Consider the following 21197-nt stretch of genomic DNA (forward strand, 5'->3'; position numbering starts at 1 on the left):
GTATTTTGTAGACATAAATATATTATTTAAATTAATAAGTTAATAAGTTGAATCTTGAAGTTGTTAATACATATAAATATTTTTTTTTTCCTTTTTTGTGACTTTATATTGAAAAACAAGTTTGTATAAAATTTTTAATATAGCCCATTACTAGCTCAAATGTAAAACGAGAGATTATGATATTTTTCTCATAATATATTTATATCTGTTTGTATTCTTATCGAGATTCTTAATCTCTTACATTATATTGTTTTTAATATTATTAATATTCTATCTAAACTCTATGTTTCTATATGAAAAATATACCTATTTATAATTTGTTACAGTCTCATCTCCTAAGTTTTGACTATATAACTTAAAATTTTTAAGTTAAGCAATATGGCATTAAATGTTAATAATGAAGAGGTAGTGGTTAGAAATAATTACCCAGTTTATACAGAATTAACAGGACAATTAGAAAACTTAAGTTTACCTTACCTTTTTCGTATTAAAAATGGTACATAGTGTATATAATATTCGCTATATTTCGACTCATATATAGATCCGACAAATATTATAATTATTATTTACAATTTACATGATGATATTTGATGTATTTATTACTATGTCATAATAGACGTGCAAGCAGTATTGAGAAACCACTTTAACGAGGCTAATGTCAGCATAGTTAATTGTCCTGATTTACGTCAATCACCCTTTAATCTCGTCGCACAGGGTACGAAATTCAATTGCCAAATTAAAGAAATGGTCTAAATTTTTTTCGCATTAAAAATTCAATAACATTCTTATTAAAAGGACTAAGTGGTAATACTGCCGTTATGGAGGTGGGTGGTCCAGAGTATCTCTGGAAATATCCAATGCCAGATGTGAAGAGATCATGGAAAATAACAGATCTTATAAATCAGTTCTATAGTATTAGAACTTCTTCTTTCGTCATAGGAGCAAGCCGATTACATGGAGCATTTAATTCCGAAGTATATATTATCGATAATTTCATGCAATTTTTAATTTAATGCATAAAAAATACAATGGTCTGTAGAATATCTGAAATACGGTAAACTATACATCAAATTGTTTCTCTATATATTTTTACTAATTCATTGCAATATTAAGTTTATTTTAATTTTTCTTAATTTTTTCTATGAACATTTATATCTATTTATATATTTCATACTTCTTAAATATTTATCTTATTATTTTCTATATTTTCGACGCTGCTAGGTTGCGATAAATTTTATGTATTCGCAACGTAGAGTCACGAACAAGAGTTATTTTAATTTCGTGAACGAAAAGGGAAGATGCGAATCGAAACTTGTTATTAAACCTAGTCACGTTATATGTGATCAGTATGGCAGTTTCTTCATCTGCAAAGGATCTTCGGGCAACGTTCTTAAAATATGTGCCAAAGGACGCCAAACTGATATGAATTTTCCGACCGTAATACAATTAGCACTGAGAACGAGATACGAACCAAATTATTTTATAGGTAAAAGACAATCTAGTCGAAATATTTCAATCGAGAGTATTTAATTGACAAGATATAACAAAATGAATAATTATATACATAAAAAAGCAGGTTTATTTTTAAACGATACATCTAATATACGTTTAATTTTATAGGCTTGGGTGGCACATTTGTTATCAATAATGGAATCGTGAGAAATGAGATTCGACGCCCTAGTTTTGCTTTGGACGCACCATCGGAAAAAATCTGTGACACTTTTACGCCCCTAGTAGCTGTTGGCACAATATTGAGTAGATGTAAACATAGTGTAAATCATCAACAGTTATTTGGGGGGGATGCAGAACCAACTCAACTGGTATTTAAAATGATATTTAAGCAGATTATATCTTTCATATTCGAATCAACTGCTATTAATTTATAAATTTTACTTTGTTCACTAATTTTTGAATTAATTACAATTATATATATCTTACCACTTATCAGAAAAATTAATTTAATATTTTTATATCACACACGCGTTTATACAAACAAAATTAGTTTATTTATAAAATAAATTTTGCTATTCGTTTTCTAACAGTACTTAAGTTTCAAACTTGATTTGTCATAAAATATTTATAAGCTGCATCAATTACAGAAAAGTAATATCACAACTCAGAATTTTCACACTTTTGCGTGCAACGGAGACGTAGGCGGTCACTTTATTAACGATATCACGCCAGATGATATAGAATACGAAGGATACTTCAGTTTAGCGAAACGGTTCATTCGTATTAGTCCACCTCAGCAAACTTATGAGCTGCCCTATTAATTATTTTATTTGTATTTTTATAAATATTGTATTATATCTATGTGGTACGATTTCATACTATATTTGCTATGAAGAATTTATATGAGAGTACATTATACAGATCTTTAGCTTTTGGCCCGAGAAGTATTCTTTAGCTATTATCAGATTGTACATACACATATTTGCAATTGAAGACTTGTGTATAATTAGTGAGAAAAAAAATTTGTCAAATTCTCATTTTATATATAATATTTTACATAATATTATAACTTTAGTAATAGTTTGTCCAAACTGATAATGATAAAATTAATAATAGGATGTTCTTTATATTTTGTTAATTGGAAATTTTTCATATTTATTCATAAACGCATTAAAACAGCATAAAAAGCAAAAAATGAATTTTTGCTTTGTTACTATGAATTGCAAATTGCATACATATAACAAATGGTAATATGCGCATAGTCTGGCATCAGCTTTCAAAATCGATATTCAAGAATACTTAGAACCTAATATTTATATTTATAACTTACATTTATATAATTATTTATAATTATAATTATATTTATATTTATATTTGTATTTATATTTATATTTATACTTATAATTATAATATAATATAATTATATAATATAATATAATTATATAATATAATTATAATATGATATAATTATAATAGGTATATAATTATACTTATATTTATATTTATGCTTATAATTATTATAATAGGTATATAATTATACTTATATTTATATTTATGCTTATAATTATTATAATATAAATATAATTATACTTATAATTATATTTATGTTTATATTTATACTTACATTTATATTTATATTTATATTAAAATATATATAAATATAAAAATTTATAAAAATTGTAAATATAAAATTTTGTAATGCAAGATCTGATAGACGCGGAATCACTCTAAGTAAAATTTTTAAAATATTGTTAATTAAGAATTTGTTAAGTTTTTACTATAAAATTCAAACTATTATTATCCCTTTTCCCTTTCCCTTTTTAAAAAGTGCATGTTAAGTTGATTCTTGAAAGTCTCGAAGTTGTTGCCTCTTTTCCGCGTTGCCAATTGATTTTGTAATTGCTCTTATTTCGTCAACGGCATTGCATATTTTGACAGTTGTGTGCATAGAAGGGTTAATAGTGTATTAAAAGTTATGTGTATCAAGAGATTTTGTGTATATAATTGCAATTAACGAGTAAATTGTTAAAATCTGAAGAAGACGTGTTTATTAATTTTGTGATTGAGTAGTTTCGATTACAGTTTCTCAATTAGAAAGGAAAAAACATGTAATAACTATACTTCGTAACATAAAATAAAATTGAAAAGGATTGTTTAGTGTCTCAATGCAGTTATCTGAGAATTTTATTAGAGAAAATAAATTGCTTTGGACTTGAAGAAATATATTGGAACTTTGAGTGATTTATATATTGAGTAATTTATTTATAATTGTTGCAATAAGAATTATCTATCACTAAACCAATAAGCAAGAAGATGTTATGAAGTATTTTACAGTATTTTATATATATTTAAATATATGAGAGTATAATAATAATTTGTTAGTAAATATATTGGTTTAGTGATAGATAATTGTTATTGCAACAATTATAAATAAATTACTCAATATATAAATCACTCAAGTTCCAATATATTTCTTTAAGTCCAAAGCAATCTATTTTCTATAATAAAATTCTCAGATAATTGCATTGCGATACTAAACAATCATTTTCAATTTTATTCCATTTTACGAAGTATAGTTATAATATTGCATGTTTTTTCCTTTCTAACTGAAAAACTGTAATCGAAACCAATTAATCCCAAAATTAATAAACACGTATTCTGCAGATTTTAACAATTTACTCGCTAATTGCAATTATATACACAAAATCTCGTGATACACATAACTTTTAATACACTATTAACTCCTCGATGCACACAACTGTCAAAATAATGATAGCCGTTCACGAAATAAGCGCAACGACAGAACCAATCGACAACGCGGAAAAGAGGCAACAATACATTTCAAGATTTTCGAGAGAACTTCGAGACTTTCAAAAATCAATAATATGAGCGCGTCATTCTTCGATCTTATATTAGAAAGAATAATATTTAAAGAAAAATAATATAAAGTTTATATAAACTCGATTAATATTCTTTGATAAAAATCAGCTAATTAAAGCGTTAATTTGCTAATTAAACTTTAAAATAAAAATATGTTATAGAAATTAAAATAATAATGTAAAATAATAATGTAGTAAATAATATATTATAATACTTTAAACTCGAATAATGTTTTTTGTTGCGAAAAAGATGCAACAATACTTGCGAGAATCGACTTAACAAGTTGACCTAACAATGTGAAAAAATTATCGTTATAAAAAAAATGTACAAAGTTTTCTTTAAAAATATCAGATAAAATTAATTTAGATAAAAAAAAATATCAGATAAAATTAATTTTATAAAAATGTGATAATATGATGTAAATAATATGTTATAATATTTTTAACTCGAATATTTTATGACAGAAATCAGCTGGTAACTGTCAAAAAGAATTATGACATTATTTAAAACATATATTATTATTTTAATTTTTATTATATATTATTAGTTTAAAATTTAAATAAATTGTTAATTAGCTAATTAAAATTTAAAATAATAATAGATTATAAAAATTAAAATAGTAATATATGTTGTAAATAATATGTTATAATGCGTTAGCTGCGATTAATATTTTTTGACAGAAATCAGTTGATAGCTTTCAAAAACAACAATCGAATTTTAAGTATTATATTATATTATTTAAAATGTATTATTATTTTAATTTTTATAACATATTATTATTTTAAAATTTAATTAGCAAATTTTCGCTATATAAATATTTTTTGACAGAAATCAGCTGATTAAAGCGTTAATTTGCTAATTAATATTTTAAATACTATGTTTTAAATAATATGTTATAATATTTTTGACAGTTATCAGCTGATTTCTATCAAAAAATATTAATCAAGAAGAAGGTATTATAACATATTATTTACAACATAATAATATTTTAATTATATTACTATTAAATATATGACTATTTTTATCCGCATTGTAAACTTTATGCATCGCAACACCTTTATTTCAATCGAATATAATTAAAATTATAATACTTTAAGAGAGGATCGCAACTTTGAGCATCGTATTCAGATTCACAAATGATAGAATCGTTTTCATTAGAGACTCTTTAGAAGTCATTAAAATATTCATGAGATTGTTAATACGAATATATAGTTATTGAAAATATATATAATGCATAATTTAAATTTTATTCTGAGCTAATCTCGAAAATAGATATTTTAACCAATATTGTATTATTATTACATTAGTGTTTTCTAATATACTGGCTATATATTTCGCGAATAATAAGAAAAATAAATTCGAGTTATATTTTGCTCAAAGTATCTAAAGTATAATCTTTCAAATAAAAAAAAATAATATTAAAATATTCATGAGATTGTTAATATGAACGCTTATTGAAAATATATATAATGTATAACTCAAATTTCTTTCTGAGCTAATTTCAAAAATAGATTTTTTTAATCAATGTTATATTATTGCGTTTTAAAAAAAAAAAAAAAAAAAAAAAAAGAATAACTTTAAGATATTTATGAAATTCTTAATGCGAGTGCTTATCGAAAATATATAATGCATGATTTAAATATATATGTATATATGAATTTGCATTCAATGACTTTCAAATAAGAAATTAAAATGATTAGACTTATCACACATCTAATTTAATTAAATTATATAAATATTCAGATGGGACCAATATCGTAAAAATGAAATTATTACATAATGAAGCAAGAATCAAATTCTTAATGAAAATGCATCCAATGTCTTTCAAATAAGTAATTAAAATGATTAAACTTATCACACATTTAATTTAATTAAATTATATAAATATTCAGATGGGACCAATATCGTAAAAATGAAATTATTACATAATGAAGCAAGAATCAAATTCTTAATGAAAATGCATTCAATGTCTTTCAAATAAGTAATTAAAATGATTAAACTTATCACACATCTAATTTAATTAAATTATATATATATTCAGATGGGACCAATATCGTAAAAATGAAAATAATACATAATGATGCAAGAATCAAATTCTTAATGAAAATGCATTGAATGTCTTTCAAATAAGTAATTAAAATGATTAAACTTATCACACATCTAATTTAATTAAATTATATAAATATTCAGATGGGAGCAATATCGTAAAAATGAATTTATTACATAATGAAGCAAGAATCAAATTCTTAATGAAAATACATTCAATGTCTTTCAAATAAGTAATTAAAATGATTAAACTTATCACACATCTAATTTAATTAAATTATATATATATTCAGATGGGACCAATATCGTAAAAATGAAATTAATATATAATGAAGCAAGAGTCAAATTCTTAATGAAAATGCATTCAATGTCTTTCAAATAAGTAATTAAGATGATTGAAATAATCTTAGATCTCAGTTATTTAAATTATATAAATATTTAAATAGAACCAATATCGTAAAAATAAATTTATTACATAATAAAGCACAAGTCAAATTCTAAATAAAAATGCATTCAATGTCTTTCAAATAAGTAATTAAAATGATTAAACTTATCACACATGTAATTTAATTAAATTATATAAATATTCAGATGGGACCAATATCGTAAAAATGAAATTATTACATAATTAAGCAAGAATCAAATCCTTAATGAAAATGCATTCAATGTCTTTCAAATAAGTAATTAAAATGAGTAAACTTATCACACATCTAATTTAATTAAATTATATATATATTCAAATGGGACCAATATCGTAAAAATGAAAATAATACATAATGAAGCAAGAATCAAATTCTTAATGAAAATGCATTCAATGTCTTTCAAATAAGTAATTAAAATGATTAAACTAATTTCACATCTAATTTAATTAAATTATATAAATATTCAGATGGGACCAATATCGTAAAAATGAAATTATTATATAATGAAGCAAGAGTCAAATTCTTAATTAAAATGCATTCAATGTCTTTCAAATAAGTAATTAAGATGATTGAAATAATCTTAGATCTCAGTTATTTAAATTATATAAATATTTAAATAGAACCAATATCGTAAAAATAAATTTATTACATAATAAAGCACGAGTCAAATTCTAAATGAAAATGCATTCATTGTCTTTCAAATAAGTAATAAAAATGATTAAACTTATCACACATCTAATTTAATTAAATTATATAAATATTCAGATGGGACCAATATCGTAAAAATGAAAATATTACATAATGAAACAAGAATCAAATTCTTAAAGAAAATGCATTCAATGTCTTTCAAATAAGTAATTAAAATGAGTAAACTTATCACACATCTAATTTAATTAAATTATGTAAATATTCAGATGGGACCAATATCGTAAAAATGAAATTATTATATAATGAAGCAAGAGTCAAATTCTTAATTAAAATGCATTCAATGTCTTTCAAATAAGTAATTAAGATGATTGAAATAATCTTAGATCTCAGTTATTTAAATTATATATATATTCAGATGGGACCAATATCGTAAAAATGAAATTATTACATAATGAAGCAAGAATCAAATTCTAAATAAAAATGCATTCAATGTCTTTCAAATAAGTAATTAAAATGATTAAACTTATCACACATCTAATTTAATTAAATTATATAAATATTCAGATGGGACCAATATCGTAAAAATGAAATTATTACATAATGAAGCAAGAGTCAAATTCTTAATGAAAATGCATTCAATGTCTTTCAAATAAGTAATTAAAATGATTAAACTTATCACACATCTAAGTTAATTAAATTATATATATATTCAGATGGGACCAATATCGTAAAAATGAAAATAATACATAATGATGCAAGAATCAAATTCTTAATGAAAATGCATTCAATGTCTTTCAAATAAGTAATTAAAATGAGTAAACTTATCACACATCTAATTTAAATTATATAAATATTCAGATGGGACCAATATCGTAAAAATGAAATTATTACATAATGAAGCAAGAGTCAAATTCTTAATGAAAATGCATTCAATATCTTTCAAATAAGTAATTAAGATGATTGAAATAATCTTAGATCTCAGTTATTTAATTATATAAATATTTTAATAGAACCAATATTGTAAAAATAAATTTATTACATAATCAAGCACGAGTCAAATTCTAAATAAAAATGCATTCAATGTCTTTCAAATAAGTAATTAAAATGATTAAACTTATCACACATCTAATTTAATTAAATTATATAAATATTCAAATGGGACCAATATCGTAAAAATGAAATTATTACATAATGAAGCAAGAGTCAAATTCTTAATGAAAATGCATTCAATGTCTTTCAAATAAGTAATTAAGATGATTGAAATAATCTTAGATCTCAATTATTTAAATTATATAAATATTTTAATAGAACCAATATTGTAAAAATAAATTTATTACATAATCAAGCACGAGTCAAATTCTAAATAAAAATGCATTCAATGTCTTTCAAATAAGTAATTAAAATGATTAAACTTATCACACATCTAATTTAATTAAATTATATAAATATTCAAATGGGACCAATATCGTAAAAATGAAATTATTACATAATGAAGCAAGAGTCAAATTCTTAATGAAAATGCATTCAATGTCTTTCAAATAAGTAATTAAGATGATTGAAATAATCTTAGATCTCAATTATTTAAATTATATAAATATTTTAATAGAACCAATATTGTAAAAATAAATTTATTTCATAATAAAGCACGAATCAAATTCTAAATGAAAATGGATTCAATATCTTTCAATTATATAATTAAAATGATTAAACTTATCACACATCTAATTTAATTAAATTATATAAATATTCAGATGGGACCAATATCGTAAAAATAAATATATTACATAATAAAGCACGAGTCAAATTCAAAATAAAAATGCATTCAATGTTTTTCAAATAAGTAATTAAAATGATCTGAACATCTGCTCTTAAAAATGCGATTATATATATATTTGAATAATTTTAATTCATAATTTTTAGTTTTATATATAGTTATACAAATATAATATAATAATTATATATATTGTTATCATTTAGGTATACATTAATCTATTTTACTATGTGTTATATCGAAAAAAATTTATTATAATTTCTATGAATATTATTGTTGAATTTAATGTGAAAAAATTATCGTTAAAAAAAAAATGTACAAAATTTTTTTTAAAAATATTTATATCAGTTAAAATTAATTTCATAAGAATGTGATAATATGATGTAAATAATATGTTATAATATTTTAAACTTGAATATTTTATGACAGATATCAGCTGATAACTGTCAAAAAGAATTATGACATTATTTAAAACATATATTATTATTTTAATTTTTATAACATATTATTAGTTTAAAATTTAAATAAATCCTTAATTTGCTAATTAAAATTTAAAATAATAATAATAGTTTATAATAATTAAAATAGTAATATATGTTGTAAATAATATGTTATAATGCCTTAGCTGCGATTAATATTTTTTGACAGAAATCAGCTGATAGTTTTCAAAAATAACAATCGAATTTTAAGTATTATATTATATTATTTAATACATATTATTATTTTAATTTTTATAATATATTATTATTTTAAAATTTAATTAACAAATTTTCGCTTATTTAATATTTTTTTACAGAATTCAGCTGATTAAAGTGTTAATTTGCTTATTAATTTTTTAAATAATATGTTTTAAATAATATGTTATAAAATTTTTGACAGTTATCAACTGATTTCTATCAAAAAATATTAATCAAGAAGAAGGTATTATAACATATTATTTACAACATAGTACTATTTTAATTATATTACTATTAAATATATTACTATTTTTACCATATTATTATTTTAAAATTTAATTATCAAATTAATGCTTTAATCAGCTGATTTCTGTGAAAAAATATTAATCAAGTTTATACAAACTTTATTTTACTTTTTTTTAAATATTCTTTTTAACAAAAAATCGAAGAATGGCGCGCGCGTAGCGCGCGATTGTGTTGTTGTAGTAACTAGTATATAAAATCGAAGAATGCGCGTAGCGCGCACTTGTTTTTTTCCGGTGTTTAAAAAAAGACGTGTCATAACTTGAAGTTATGATAATTAAATCGCGACATTAAACAATAAAAAAAATTAATCATTGCACCTAATAATTAAAACTTGTTAAAAAAGATGAAGAAAGAAAGAACGCATTTAAATATATGAGAAAACATGAATAAAATAATTCTCACTTCGATAATAGAAAATATTTAAAAAAGACTATATAAATTATCTTTTTTTTTTTAAATTGAAATATTCATCCTAATTAATTGTGTGTTTATTCATTTTGAGGTAACGGATAGTAACTATCTACAATCTACAGTCTACAATCTACATTCTAAATCTACAATCAAATATTTATGAAACCGTTACCTCGTAATAAAATAATAGTTTATCACTTACCAATCGATGTTCAACAGCAGAGGAGATAACTGCATCGAAGCTACGTTGATCTGTAACATTCAAATAGAATATAAATTATAACAGCGTTTTAAATAATTATTATCTAATTAATATTTTAATATCTAATTAGTATTTTACACATTAAATTTTATATTCGACGCGTACAATAATCAGTAGATAGGTATATATAATTGTATAATTTTATAAATTTTGTAAAGATTATTTTTTTAAATATAAAAAACTTTTATAATATTTATACATATAGAGTTATTTCTCTCTAATTTTCCTTTATTTAAATTATTCAATATATAAATAGAATTATATAATATCTATGCGTAAAAAAATACGTGATTTATAACAAGTCAAATATTATACATATACATCATATTATATAAATATTATATAAATAATAAACACTCACCACAAAGTTGCTCCGCCGGTGCCTGATGCCTCCTAGTCCTGCTCCTCCTCTCAGGTCAGATTGATCAGGATTGTTCAATAATTCAAGTCAAAGTCTGCTGATTGATGATAACGCGCGATACTTTGAACGACACTCCCGCACTTAAACGCGCGATACTTTGAACGACACTCCCGCACTTGAACGCGCGACACTACCGTCCGATTGTGTCTTATTGTTAGACCGTCGTGTTGCCGATCATATCGCTCAATTTTATGGCGATGTCAAGCACACCATATGTGCTTCATTAGTAATAACTGTCATTTCTTAATAATTACTATTCTATAATATCGATAACACCCCCCTTTAATGAAAATTATAATAAATTAATATTATATATAAAAGGAATTTTGTACGTTCTTTGTTATAAATCCGCGAAAATTCGATAATCAATTTTAATATATTCGCGGTTTACAGTTTATTTCCGAATTACACGATAGCGCAATCGAAATCACATGATAAATCACAAAAGTAAAAAAAAATAAAATAAAATAACATAATTCGTACTAAAAATTTTAAGATATTATCATGAATTTTTCTGCAAATTTTATATCACTATTACTTTTTCTTTTAGTCCAAAATTATTATATATTCTCAAAATATCCGCAAAATATCTGATATGTTATATATTTTAAAATATAACTTTATTTTAACTAATGTAAACTCAAATGATCAATCAACATAAATGAATGGATTACAAAATATATAATATAAAATCTGTACATTATAACAATAAGTAATTATAATTATTTAATCATTTAAAATTTATAATCACACATACAATTAATATAATTGTTAGTATGTTCTTTTAAAATAAATTAGATTGAATATATTATGTATTACTATATAAAATGTTTCTTTTCCTTTTCTTAAACTGTAATTTTTAAACTGTATTCATAATCTTTATTATACTTTTAATCTTTAATAACCCATTCATTTTAAGGTAACGGAACTATCTACAAAATCTACAGTCTATACACAAGCTACAATCTAGATCTACACATTTCCACACAATCTAATCTCTACAAAACCGTTACCTTTTGTAATAAAATAATTTTTCACTCACCGGTCGATGCACAATAGCGGAGTTAACTGCATTGAAGCTACGTTGATCTGTAACATATAAATAAAATTCAAATTATAGAACTGCTCAAAATAATTAATACTTAAAAAAATTATTTTGTATGCATTAAATTTTATATTCGATGCATACAAATAATAAACAGCAATATAATTTAAAAATTTTATAAATTTTTATTTAATAATAATTGAATTAATAATAAATACTTACACAATAGTTGCTCCGCTGGTGCCCGACGTCTCTCCCAGACCTCCTCCTCCTCTCAGATTGTCAAGATCATCAGTCGTCAGTTACGTTGATCTGTAACATACAATTAAAATTCAAATTGTAGTAGCGCCAAAAATAATTAATGTTTTAGAAAATTATTACTGTACGCATTGGATTTTATTTTCCATGCCTACAATAGAGAGCAAGTAGAAATATAGTTGAATAATTTTATAAATTTTTATTTAATTTATAATTTTTATTTAATTTACAATTATTAAATTTTTATTTAATTTATAATTATTTTTTATTTGATTTATAATAATTTTATTATTTTATTTTATTTTATTTTATAAATTTTTATTTAGTAATTGAACTAAATAAAGTCAATAAATACTCACTCCATGATTGTTCGACTGGTGCCCAATGTCTCCCAGACCTCCTCCTCTCAGATTATCAAGACAGTCAGTTATGTTGATCTGTGACATATAAATAAAATTCAAATTGTAGCAGCACACAAAATATATAAATATTCAGATGGGACCAATATCGTAAATATAAATTATTACATAATAAAGCACAAGTCAAATTCTAAATAAAAATGCATTCAATGTCTTTCAAATAAGTAATTAAGATGATTGAAATAATCTTAGATCTCAGTTATTTAAATTATATAAATATTTTAATAGAACCAATATCGTAAAAATAAATTTATTACATAATAAAGCACAAGTCAAATTCTAAATAAAAATGCATTCAATGTCTTTCAAATAAGTAATTAAAATGATTAAACTTATCACACATCTAATTTAATTAAATTATATAAATATTCAGATGGGACCAATAACGTAAAAATGAAATTATTACATAATGATGCAAGAATCAAATTCGTAATAAAAATGCATTAATGTCTTTCAAATAAGTAATTAAAATGATTAAACTTATCACACATCTAATTTAATTAAATTATATAAATATTCAGATGGGACCAATATCGTAAAAATGAAATTATTACATAATGAAGCAAGAGTCAAATTCTTAATGAAAATGCATTCAATGTCTTTCAAATAAGTAATTAAGATGATTGAAATAATCTTAGATCTCATTTATTTAAATTATATAAATATTTAAATAGAACCAATATCGTAAAAATAAATTTATTACATAATAAAGCACAAGTCAAATTCTAAATAAAAATGCATTCAATGTCTTTCAAATAAGTAATTAAAATGATTAAACTTATCACACATCTAATTTAATTAAATTATATAAATATTCAGATGGGACCAATATCGTAAAAATGAAATTATTACATAATGAAGCAAGAATCAAATTCTTAATGAAAATGCATTCAATGTCTTTCAAATAAGTAATTAAAATGATTAAACTTATCACACATCTAATTTAATTAAATTATATAAATATTCAGATGGGACCAATAACGTAAAAATGAAATTATTACATAATGATGCAAGAATCAAATTCGTAATAAAAATGCATTAATGTCTTTCAAATAAGTAATTAAAATGATTAAACTTATCACACATCTAATTTAATTAAATTATATAAATATTCAGATGGGACCAATAACATAAAAATGAAATTATTACATAATGATGCAAGAATCAAATTCGTAATAAAAATGCATTAATGTCTTTCAAATAAGTAATTAAAATGATTAAACTTATCACACATCTAATTTAATTAAATTATATAAATATTCAGATGGGACCAATATCGTAAAAATGAAATTATTACATAATGAAGCAAGAGTCAAATTCTTAATGAAAATGCATTCAATGTCTTTCAAATAAGTAATTAAGATGATTGAAATAATCTTAGATCTCATTTATTTAAATTATATAAATATTTAAATAGAACCAATATCGTAAAAATAAATTTATTACATAATAAAGCACAAGTCAAATTCTAAATAAAAATGCATTCAATGTCTTTCAAATAAGTAATTAAAATGATTAAACTTATCACACATCTAATTTAATTAAATTATATAAATATTCAGATGGGACCAATATCGTATAAATGAAATTATTACATAATGAAGCAAGAATCTAATTCTTAATGAAAATGCATTCAATGTCTTTCAAATAAGTAATTAAAATGATTAAACTTTTCACACATCTCATTTAATTAAATTCCATAGAATCGTTTTCATTAGAGACTTTTTAGAAGTCATTAAAATATTCATGAGATTGTAATACAAATGCTTATTGAAAATATATATAATGTATAATTTAAATTTCTTTCTGAGCTAATTTAAAAAATAGATTTTTTTAACCAATGTTATATTATTGCGTTTTTTGAAAAAAAAAAAAAAAAAGAATAACTTTAAGATATTTATGAAATTTTTAATGCGAGTGCTTATCGAAAATATTATAAATTTAAATATATGTATATATGTATAATGTAAATTTATTTCTGAGCTAATCTCAAAAATCAATTTATATCCTAAACAATATTATGTTATTATTATATTAGCAGTTTTTATGTGCTGGCTAATATATATTTCAAATAAATGGCGATGATATAAATTCAATGATAGGTATAATTAGTTAAATAAAATCAATTTACTCACCGGTCGTTGAAACGCGGTTATATTTTCGTTGATTGTTGCGTCGCTTCGGAAAGTCGTTCCTATAAATAATATTATATTATTATTATATGAGCGATTTTCATATGCTAGCTATATATTTCAGGTAAATGACAATGATATAATCAGGTAAATAAAGTCAATTTGCTCACCAGTCGTTGAAACGCTGCCATATTCTCGTTGATTGTTGCGTCGTTTCGGAAATCGTTCGCCGAGATGCATTTCCATCGACCAGGCATTACAGATTTCGATTTCCCGCATTAAATAATACGATAGAACGATCACCCGTTACTTTATACGGCATTCTCGACACCGATTGCACGCACTACGCACCGGATTGCATAAATAACAACGGATAAATAAGGACGATATATAACCATCCGCCACTTTCGATATTCGCGATATGTAGTGAAGTAGTACGCTGTGACGTAGTACATCGTGACGTAGTGCTACACTTTGTGCGGCGCGAACTTCGCGCGGTTCGCGCGCGACACAATCATCTGAAAACGATAAATTATGTATTGATTAAATATCTCACATCCAAAATATAGTTTTCCCAAAGCACAAAAGCTTGAAAGCGATGCGATTCGTATAAATAAATGACGCCAAATGATACATACCTCTTAATAAATAGAATGTTCAATGAGATCGATGGATTCGGAGAAAAAACGGCTAAGCGGCGTAGCCCGGCGGATGCAGACTGTCGTAGGTTGATTAACCGTGATCGCACGAGTTAATTAATACTTCCTGCTAATTGCCCGTGGCACGATTCAATACTCCCAACATTTGTTTGTACGCGGAATTCATTCTTAACGGGAAAAACGCGTGAAATATGCGGAGCCGATTGAGCGCGATACCGTGACTAGCAAGAGGACGCGAGGGACGAAGGACGTGACGTAGTAACTACGTAAGTCGACACTCAGCGCGCCGCGCGCCAAATTCAAAAACCATTATAGGCTGTAACTTTTGTACTTGAACCATCGTCTAAATTATTACTGTGTATTTAAATTTATATTATATACGATTCAATATTTCGATTTCGTAATCACTGCGATTGTAATTTCAAGTGTGTCATTTATACGTGTGTGTACGGAACCTGACATACATACATATTAATTTCAAATTTCGAAAGACTGATTAAAGATTAATCGCGATTGCATGTATTAAGTAATATTCCAATAATCGTCCATTAATATTTCTTGCATATTGAATATCGCTTATTCAAGTTTAACATCGCGTAATAAAAATCACATAATGTATCATGCTCGTTAGCAATTAAACAGATTGTACTTATACTTAATATCGTATTTATCATTCAATTAATTGATTAATATTTTGTTGCAATATTTATGATATTTGACAATGATTTTTTTATTATGTTAAAATGTAAAATATATTAATATATATTATAATAAATAATATATAATAATAAAATATAATAAGATATAATTTTTCGATTAATTTTCTTAATTCTACTAATTAAAAATATAATTTTAATATAATTTTTTTTTTTTTTTTTTTTAGATAAGTGAATCCGTAATTCGGTCGTCTGATAAAGGTCTTCATCGTGTCTTCTGTCGACCCTTGAGTTAATTTTGCATAATGATTTGATTTTATTATTATAAGTATTATCACAATTAAATTATAAATTATCAGATTGTAATCGCCATCTAAGAACGATCTGCAGTCCCGAATTATGTCAGTGTGATCATATGATTGCATAAATACTTACTACACAAGAATTATTTTCATAAATTAACATAGCAGCATTAATAAATATCTATGTATCATTTTATATTCGCGTTTCATATTAAAAATTAATTGATACTATGATCCTTGTAGCAAATTATTATATTCCGTTTGCACCCGGAATAGCATTTTTATCATATAAACTTTATGGAAGGGCATTGTACATATGTGCAACTATATGGGAACTGTTCTAGAGATAACAGAACTCTTGAGATTTAGCCCGATCTGATCTTCTTATTCGAAAATACGAGTTTTTCGTAAATATTAATTGTTAAAACTAATTTCTATTTATTTTTACCACATAAACTTTATGGAAGAGCATTGTACATGATTGCCACTGTACGAGAACTGTTTTAGAGATAACAGAACTCTTGAAATTTAGCCTGATCTCATCTATTTAACCAAAAATACGATATTTTCGTAAAGAATAATTGTATAAAAAATATTCTATTTATTTTCATTAAATAAACTTTTGGAAGAGCATTGTACATGTGTGCCACTGTACGAGACCTGTTTTAGAGATAGCAGAACCGTTGAAAATAGCCAGTATTACAATTTTCTATGCGAAAATACAAGTTTTTCGTAAAAAATAGTTGTTAAAAATATTTTAAATATTTTTTAAAAAGATCAAAAAGTTTGTAGGCTGGTATGCTGATGGTACCATCATAATGTGCAGGCAATGTACAGTTGAAATATAAAAAAGAATAATTTTTGGCTCGTTTTAAAATATTGAAAATTAAAATTTATTAACCGCGGACCCTATACGCCGCGGATTCATTTTACGTATATAATACCAAAAAGTTTGTAGGCTGGTATGCTGACGGTATCATCATAATGTGAAGATCATGTACTGTTGAAATATATAAAAGAATAATTTTTGGCTCGTTTTAAAGTATTGAAAATAAAAATTTTTAAGCCGCGAATTCCATACGGCGCAGATTTATATTTCGTAAATTAGATTAAAAAAATAGTACGCTAGTATTCTTATCGTACCAAGATAATCTGCAAACAATACACTATTGAAATATATACATATAAGATGAAATTTTGGCTCGTCTTAAAATATTAGAAATTGATACTTCTTTGCAGCTTACCATATGCAACGCATTCTTATTTTGTGTACATCAAATATAAAAGTTTGTACGCTGGTGTCTGCATGGTACCAAAAGATTCTGTAATCAATGTACTATTGAAATGTATAATCGATGAATTTTTGGCTCGTCTTAAAATATTAGAAATTGATACTTCTTTGACGCGGACCTTGTGCGCCACATCTTTATTTTATGTTTATCGTATTAAAAAATTTGTACGCTGGTGTCTGCATGGTACCAAAAGATTCTGTAATCAATGTACTATTAAAATGTATAATCGATGAATTTTTGGCTCGTCTTAAAATATTAGAAATCGATACTTTTTTACCGCTGACCCTATGCGACGCATCCTTAATTTATGTATAGCAAATGAAAAAGTTTGTACGCTGTTGTCTGCTTGGTACCAAAAGATTCTGTAATCAATGTACTATTAAAATGTATAATCGATGAATTTTGGCTCGTCTTAAAATATTGGAAATCGATACTATTTACCGCTGACCCTATGCGACGCAACTTTATTTTATGTATATCAAGTTAAAAAATTAGTACGCTGGTGTCTGTTTGGTACCAAATGTTTCTGTAATTAATGTACTATTAAAATGTATAATCGATGAATTTTTGGCTCGTCTTAAAATATTAGAAATCGATACTTTTTTGCCGCTAACCCTATGCGACGCATCCTTATTTTATGTATATCATATTAAAAAATTTGTACGCTGGTGTCTGCATGGTACCAAAAGATTCTGTAATCACTGTACTTTTAAAATGTATAATCGATGAATTTTTGGCTCGTCTTAAAATATTAGAAATCCATACTTTTTTACCGCTGACCCTATGCGACGCAACATTATTTTATGTATATCTAGTTAAAAAATTTGTACGCTGGTGTCTGTTTGGTACCAAAAGATTCTGTAATCAATATACTATTAAAATGTATAATCGATGAATTTTTGGCTCGTCTTAAAATATTAGAAATTAATACATTTATGCCGCTGACCCTTTGCGACGCATCCTTAATTTATGTATAGCATATGAAAAAGTTTGTACGCTGTTGTCTGCTTGGTACCAAAAGATTCTGTAATCAATGTACTTTTAAAATGTATAATCGATGAATTTTTGGCTCGTCTTAAAATATTTGAAATCGATACTTTTTACCGCTGACCCTATGCGACGCAACTTTATTTTATGTATATCAAGTTAAAAAATTAGTACGCTGGTGTCTGTTTGGTACCAAATATTTCTGTAATTAATGTACTATTAAAATGTATAATCGATGAATTTTTGGCTCGTCTTAAAATATTAGAAATCGATACTTTTTTGACGCGGATCCTGTGCGACGCATCCTTATTTTATGTTTATCGTATTAAAAAATTTGTACGCTGGTGTCTGCATGATACCAAAATATTCTGTAATCAATGTACTATTAAAATGTATAATCGAGGAATTTTTGGCTCGTCTTAAAATATTAGAAATTAATACATTTATGCCGCTGACCCTATGTGACGCATCTTTAATTTATGTATTGCAAATGAAAAAGTTTGTACGCTGTTGTCTGCTTGGTACCAAAAGATTCTGTAATCAATGTACTTTTAAAATGTATAATCGATGAATTTTTGGCTCGTCTTAAAATATTAGAAATTAATACATTTATGCCGCTGACCCTTTGCGACGCATCCTTAATTTATGTATACCAAATGAAAAAGTTTGTACGCTGTTGTCTGCTTGGTACCAAAAGATTCTGTAATCAATGTACTTTTAAAATGTATAATCGATGAATTTTTGGCTCGTCTTAAAATATTAGAAATCGATACTTTTTTGACGCGGATCCTGTGCGACGCATCCTTATTTTATGTTTATCGTATTAAAAAATTTGTACGCTGGTGTCTGCATGGTACCAAAATATTCTGTAATCAATGTACTATTAAAATGTATAATCGATGAATTTTTGGCTCGTCTTAAAATATTAGAAATTAATACATTTATGCCGCTGACCCTATGCGACGCATCCTTAATTTATGTATAGCAAATGAAAAAGTTTGTACGCTGTTGTCTGCTTGGTACCAAAAGATTCTGTAATCAATGTACTATTAAAATGTATAATCGATGAATTTTTGGCTCGTCTTAAAATATTGGAAATCGATACTTTTTACCGCCTACCCTATGCGACGCAACCTTATTTTATGTATATCATATTAAAAAATTTGTACGCTGGTGTCTGCATGGTACCAAAAGATTCTGTAATCACTGTACTTTTAAAATGTATAATCGATGAATTTTTGGCTCGTCTTAAAATATTAGAAATCCATACTTTTTTACCGCTGACCCTATGCGCAACATTATTTTATGTATATCTAGTTAAAAAATTAGTACGCTGGTGTCTGTTTGGTACCAAATGTTTCTGTAATTAATGTACTATTAAAATGTATAATCGATGAATTTTTGGCTCGTCTTAAAATATTAGAAATCGATACTTTTTTGCCGCTAACCCTATGCGACGCATCCTTATTTTATGTATATCATATTAAAAAATTTGTACGCTGCTGTCTGCATGGTACCAAAAGATTCTGTAATCACTGTACTTTTAAAATGTATAATCGATGAATTTTTGGCTCGTCTTAAAATATTAGAAATCCATACTTTTTTACCGCTGACCCTATGCGACGCAACATTATTTTATGTATATCTAGTTAAAAAATTTGTACGCTGGTGTCTGTTTGGTACCAAAAGATTCTGTAATCAATATACTATTAAAATGTATAATCGATGAATTTTTGGCTCGTCTTAAAATATTAGAAATTAATACTTTTATGCCGCTGACCCTTTGCGACGCATCCTTAATTTATGTATAGCAAATGAAAAAGTTTGTACGCTGTTGTCTGCTTGGTACCAAAAGATTCTGTAATCAATGTACTTTTAAAATGTATAATCGATGAATTTTTGGCTCGTCTTAAAATATTTGAAATCGATACTTTTTACCGCTGACCCTATGCGACGCAACTTTATTTTATGTATATCAAGTTAAAAAATTAGTACGCTGGTGTCTGTTTGGTACCAAATGTTTCTGTAATTAATGTACTATTAAAATGTATAATCGATGAATTTTTGGCTCGTCTTAAAATATTAGAAATCGATACTTTTTTGACGCGGATCCTGTGCGACGCATCCTTATTTTATGTTTATCGTATTAAA

General features: G+C 24.8%; 1 protein-coding gene and 1 long non-coding RNA gene across 6 annotated transcripts in view; one reads left to right on the top strand and one right to left on the bottom strand.

Annotated features, from left to right (window-relative positions):
• LOC145942182 (uncharacterized) overlaps positions 1–15569 on the bottom strand; it is a 73485-nt gene extending 57916 nt beyond the window's left edge. The window contains exons 1-7 of one of the 5 annotated variants that reach the window (XR_014426322.1): positions 15321–15569; positions 15154–15212; positions 12959–13036; positions 12564–12653; positions 12339–12385; positions 11237–11576; positions 10816–10865 (exon numbers count right to left, since the gene is read on the bottom strand). This is a non-coding gene — a long non-coding RNA (uncharacterized LOC145942182). Of the gene's footprint in view, positions 1–10755; positions 10866–11236; positions 11577–12157; positions 12386–12563; positions 12654–12958; positions 13037–15153; positions 15213–15320 lie in introns of those variants that run through there. The other 4 variants (XR_014426324.1, XR_014426323.1, XR_014426321.1 and 1 more) reach the window with 4 other exon arrangements.
• Positions 379–2273, top strand: LOC145941504 (beta-keto L-gulonate decarboxylase-like). The gene is made up of 6 exons (XM_083047614.1): positions 379–496; positions 617–715; positions 796–974; positions 1222–1486; positions 1621–1820; positions 2100–2273. The coding sequence occupies exons 1-6, from the start codon at positions 379–381 to the stop codon at positions 2271–2273; spliced, it is 1035 nt and encodes a 344-aa protein (XP_082903740.1).
• Positions 15570–21197: the final 5628 nt, after the last annotated feature.

The sequence above is a fragment of the Prenolepis imparis genome, unplaced genomic scaffold (assembly GCF_030444845.1).
Source record: "Prenolepis imparis isolate NDT839.2.m4 unplaced genomic scaffold, iyPreImpa1.0 SCAF_10, whole genome shotgun sequence".
In the NCBI taxonomy this organism is placed as follows: domain Eukaryota; kingdom Metazoa; phylum Arthropoda; class Insecta; order Hymenoptera; family Formicidae; genus Prenolepis; species Prenolepis imparis.

Coding starts and splice junctions, on each gene's coding strand:
- LOC145941504 (XM_083047614.1), top strand. CDS start 379: ATGGCATTAAATGTTAATAATGAAGAGGTAGTGGTTAGAAATAATTAC. Junction 716..795: donor CTTTAATCTCGTCGCACAGG/GTACGAAATTCA, acceptor TCTTATTAAAAG/GACTAAGTGGTAATACTGCC. Junction 975..1,221: donor ATGGAGCATTTAATTCCGAA/GTATATATTATC, acceptor CGACGCTGCTAG/GTTGCGATAAATTTTATGTA.